The 4,894-nt window shown below is 48.3% G+C and overlaps 1 protein-coding gene across 1 annotated transcript in view; it reads left to right on the top strand.

Moving 5' to 3' along the window:
• The window catches only part of MVB12B (multivesicular body subunit 12B), a gene marked incomplete at its 5' end in the record, with an annotated part of 6,838 nt that extends 3,933 nt beyond the window's left edge, over window positions 1-2,905 (top strand). The window contains 2 exons of the mRNA XM_009877880.1: window positions 2,352-2,481; window positions 2,779-2,905. Coding sequence (XP_009876182.1) covers window positions 2,352-2,481; window positions 2,779-2,905 — 257 coding nt within the window. The remainder of the gene's footprint in view (window positions 1-2,351; window positions 2,482-2,778) is intronic.
• Between the last annotated feature and the right edge of the window lie 1,989 nt (window positions 2,906-4,894).

Below are 4,894 nucleotides of genomic sequence, written 5' to 3'. Positions count from 1 at the left end.
GGGCTCGCAGCATGGCAGGGCCAGGGACGAGCCCCCCGGGAGCAAGGTGTGAGGGGCTGGGGGATGCCACGCGCTGCTGCTGGGTTGCAGCTACCACTCAGGAGCGGGACTAGTGCCGGTGCCTGGCAGTAATGAAATCCAGCCTGGCTGTGCAAGTAGAAAGGAGTTACGTGAGCCTGCTTTGCGGGGAGTAATTTGTCTAGGTCTGCAGCAGATGAGGGTGGGTTTTCAGTTACTGCTGACCTGGTTCTGATTTATCCCCATAACCTCAAAGTGGAAGGCTCTGCAGCCCGTTTCCCACTCCCCTGGGTCACAATTCTTGAGCACGTGTGTTGCAGGGGGGAGCCACCAACTTATCCTCCTCACCCCGGGAATGCAGGACACTGATCATGTGCTGCTGCAATTTTTGTGAAAGTCCTGGTGGAAAGGTGGAAAGCGACTTCGTAATCAGTTTAAAATTAATTGGATCGCAACCTGTACAAGCTTTAAAGCAGAGGCACTGTCGGTATTAATGAGGTGGTGCATATCCCTGCCTCCATTAGCACAGATGAACACATTTCGATGGACTGTTTATAATATGTTTGCTTAAAATTAACTGGTTAAGCATGTGTAATTAATGAATCCAGATCCTAAACCAGGTTTACTACAGACTGCAGACTCTAGCCAACTGTGAAAGAGTCCAAAGACAAAAACAAATAGTCAGCTTTATACTTCCTGTGAAAGAGGTACTGGTTTTGTTCAACGTTAAATTTTTGGTTATTCGTGTATCTGTGCTCTTCTCTAAGTGACAGCTGACGTGCAGTAAACATATTAAATACGGTGCTCCGTATTGGGTTCTGAGAATATTTCAAAAGTGGAAGCCTTAAACCCTGGGCTCCAAAAATCAGTTTTCGGTGCTTCAAATAACAGCCATGGTTTTCCAGAGCAGGAGAAGACTGGACTTCAGGGATACGGGTGTTCAACCTCTCTAAAAGGCAGCACTGTATCTGCAAGGCTGCGCACACAGCTGCTGCGCTGTGACACACCTCGCGCTGTCTGTACATTTATTGGTGCTGGTGTGACAGCAAATTTCAGAGGCTGGGATGGATTGCTTTCTCCAAGGTACAGATTATAAAAACAGGAGGAGCCAGCAGGGACAGGGCTGCTTGCCATCTGTTGAAACGAGAGCACATTTTTAAGCTGGAGGATATTTACTCATATTAAACTGAAGGGGTTTTATTTTTCAGGCACTTGTTTGTAGTTGTTGGTTGTTTCCAGATTTTCATTCAGTGTCTGTGCTTTAGATCTTCGGTTTATCAATAGACTTGTGTCATGTCTTTCAAGTGGCTGCGTTCAGAAGTAGGAAGCTCACCTTGCTCGCAGGGCGGCTCTCGCGCACTCCCTCGGGCGAGACAGCGCGATGGTTTCTGAGCATCACCAGCCTGTGTCTGTGCGCCCGTGTGACGGACCCAGAGCTGGATCGTATCTGCGTGCAGGCAGCCGGCGTGCATGTAGACGAATTCATTATAGAGATAAGCCTTAACTCTGATGGGCCTGAGGTTTTCTTGATGGATAACATGGAAACAAGTGCAATTGCTCTGCAATGCAGAGCAGGAGAGGGCCATGCGGCAGCCTCGTCCGTCCTCTGAACACAGGTCAGTGCAGCACAGGTGCCCCGTAGGAGGCCCTACCAATTACTGCTGTGTAAATCTGGCTTGTCCTTACAAAGATAGCGGGGCAGGCATGGTGGGAGTGTCATTTCAGTGCTTGCTGACTGAGCCAGGAGAAGTCTTTAACACTTGGGATGCATGAGATCTGGGCAGAGAGCTGCTCCTGTCAGCGTGGCGATCGCTTTTTCTGCCTGCTCCTTCTCTCGGTTTGGTTGGCTGTTTGGAAGCACTTGGCAGAGTGAACTCACGGGCTGTGTCAGCAGCTTCCAGGTTTGTTCCTAGAGGTGACGCTTGTGGGAGGAATATTTAGATGCTGTCCAGGCTGGTAAGGCAAACCTTAGCTTGGAAAGAGAAGGTGAATGTGAGAAGTCCGTTCAAGTGGAAGGATCACCTGCAGGTTCTGTTCTGTGGTGCAGCACTCCATGGCGTACGTGGTGTCTTATCTTCTCTGCGGAGGGTAGCAGGGAGTATTGGTTTATCGCAGCGCCTAATAACAAATCTCACACCGTGTACAGAGAGCTCCTGATAGAAAATTTCTCCAGTCACTGAATGGCACTGCACTGTCGGGTTTGCTGACATATATCTGTTCTTTGGCTCCAGTTCCTGCCGTAATTATCTGCCTAATATCTGGAGAGACCATAAATAACATTTATACCCTAATCTTGCATAAAAACCACGCTGTGTCCTGGGTTGTTTTTGCAGAAGAAACAGCTTTCAGAAAGAAGAGGCTGTGCATTAAATTCATCCCTCGAGATTCTACAGAGGCAGCAATCTGTGATATCCGAATCCTGGGCAGATCTAAACAAGCTCCTCCTCAGTACACGTTCATAGGGTAGGTACCCCTCACTCCAGAAGCTGGTGTCGTAAATTCCATTATAGCAAGGCTAAGCACCTTGCTTTCCTGTAATTACGAAGTGTGATAGTTTGCAAGAGCTGAAGCTTGTCATTAGAAAAGTCTGTATAAGTACGAGTGTAACCAAGTTTGATGTAGGAACTAACTAACCCCCTTTTTTCTGGTTAGGCTGGTTCCCACTAGTGAAAGTGTTTGTGAAACACATCAGCGCTTGGTACTAGTGCATGTGTGCACCGTTTGCTTGTAGCATTAATGTTTTCTGTGTTGGTCGCACAGGGAGCTGAACAACATGGGCATTTGGTACCGCATGGGCAGAGTTCCGCGCAACCACGAACCATCACAGCCTGCAACTCCTCCTTCCCAAGCACCATCTTCGACACCAGCTCCCAACCTGCCCAAGTAAGTTTTCTGCTTTCCAGCCCCTTCTGCTTGATGCTGCCCCATGTGTTGTCACTAACCTCACGTGTCAGAACCACGACCAGGGTCGCACACAGTATAAATGATTATGTGGCATGATCTGATAATGAGGGAATCTTTCAAGAGTCTGTCTACTGGAAGTTCCTTTAGCTGTTGTTGTATAAAGACGCGCAGGTGAAGCAGTCAGGAGAAAGAAAACCTGCAGAGGAAGGGAAACAGCAAACTACACGTCTTCTTTCCTTTCGTCTGTGTGGAATGGTGTAGTTTCCAGCACGTGCATGTGTGTCACCCCACAAGGTGGGCCAGAAGTGTAGCCAAGCCAATTTCTCTCCTTGACCAAAGGGAGGGAGAAGTGTTCATACAGATTTTGATGCATAGGGAACGATGTTTTGCTCGTTCTCCAGAACCAGTTTGCTGACGGTTTGAAGCGCTGGCCCTGTTTTTCCCTTTCTTGGACCCAACTGCTGTGCTCCAGTCGCGGAGCTGACGCTGAGCACGCAGAGCAGACGGCTCATCCTGCAGTGACTGACAGGAGCAGCACTTCTGGGCAGATGCTGCCGTGGTGTCTGTCCAGGTTGTTTTCCCCGTGTTACAGACAATATTTGCGTGTGTGTATAAATGTTTGCACTTGTGTGTATACTTCCGTGTAACAGTAGCCCTGTATTGACAGCTTTCTTGCTGGATTTCTCTAGACAAAACAGAATGTTGTTAAGCAACAAACCAACCCCGACAGAGGTTAACGTGAGCACTTTGTGAGAGCACAGCGTCCAGCTGAGACGGGCTCCTGCTGACGAGACGCATGGGCTGAGCTCCAGGCCAGGCCATTGCCGGGGACACCGCGTTCTCCGGGACCCTCTGGGCTTTTGCTTAATTAAGAGAATAGATCTTTTTGCACCAGACATTTGGTGTGCTGCAGGTGCATTCACAGTATTACAGTAACTGTTGAGAGCTAGACTTTTGGAGGAGGCATCGAAGGGGAATTCCAGGGGGATTGGTTTGTATACAAAGGTCATCGTGTCGTGTGGGTGGAAAATACTTGAGTCTTAGGGAGTTTTGATTTACAGGTCATGTCAGAGAGTGATGCTTTTAAGCTGCTGTAGCCTGTTCCCAAGAAAGCTGTCGGGTGTCTCCTAGGGCAGGTGTGTACTTTTGAGCCCTCACCCGTGACCTAGACTTAAATGTCCTGTTTTGCGGTGGCTTTGAGCTCTCCAAAGCGTTTGGGTGTTTCTCGAGCTGAGAGTTTTGCTCAGTCGCCTGCCGAGCCGTGTCACGCTGCTCGCTGTCCTGTGCTGTCAGTGAGCGGCAGACAGAGATGCTGTCTCGCTTCTCAAGCAGAGATGGAGGCAGAAGAGATGAAAAGCCAGCAGTCTTCTGGAGACTTCAGCCTGTCCCACCGGGAGCTGATCCGTTGTTTTGAAGCTCCACTGGACACAAGCTACATGCTAGCACAGGCCGTGTGAGATCAGAGAAAAAAGATATCTTGATTTTAGAGCACAGATCTTCATTTTCTCGCTGCAAGAAATTCCTGCCTGGGCAGATTTTCACAATAAAGAGAAAAAAATTATCATAGCGAGAGAATGTCAGTGGCAGTCCTTAATCCCTGGGTGCAGAAGGGTCACTTTGTGGCCGAGCGGGGAAGGCTGCAGAGCAGCGTCAGAGCTCTTGGGAGCAGGGCCAAAATTGGAGCTCATGGCATCAGCGACAGTCTGAAAAGAAGTGTTTACAAGGCTTATATATTTTATAACCTCTTGTTGTACAGTTTATGGTTTACAATGGCTGCAAGGAAATTGGATCAGTTTTGTTTTACTTGCCAAATAAAGCAAATGTCAAAATAGTCAATATAAAATGTATTCTAATTTGCCTGAGTTAAAACAGCCAGTATGCAGTGGAATAATTGCATGTTACATTAATGCCTCCTAGTAAAAACCACCTGTCTGTAGCCAGCTCCGCTCTCGTGCCCTGTGTGTGATTTACA

The sequence above is a fragment of the Apaloderma vittatum genome, unplaced genomic scaffold (assembly GCF_000703405.1).
Source record: "Apaloderma vittatum isolate BGI_N311 unplaced genomic scaffold, ASM70340v1 scaffold38031, whole genome shotgun sequence".
NCBI classification, from domain to species: domain Eukaryota; kingdom Metazoa; phylum Chordata; class Aves; order Trogoniformes; family Trogonidae; genus Apaloderma; species Apaloderma vittatum.
Note: the sequence above shows the minus strand (reverse complement) of the source record. Positions and strands in the feature narration are given on the sequence as shown.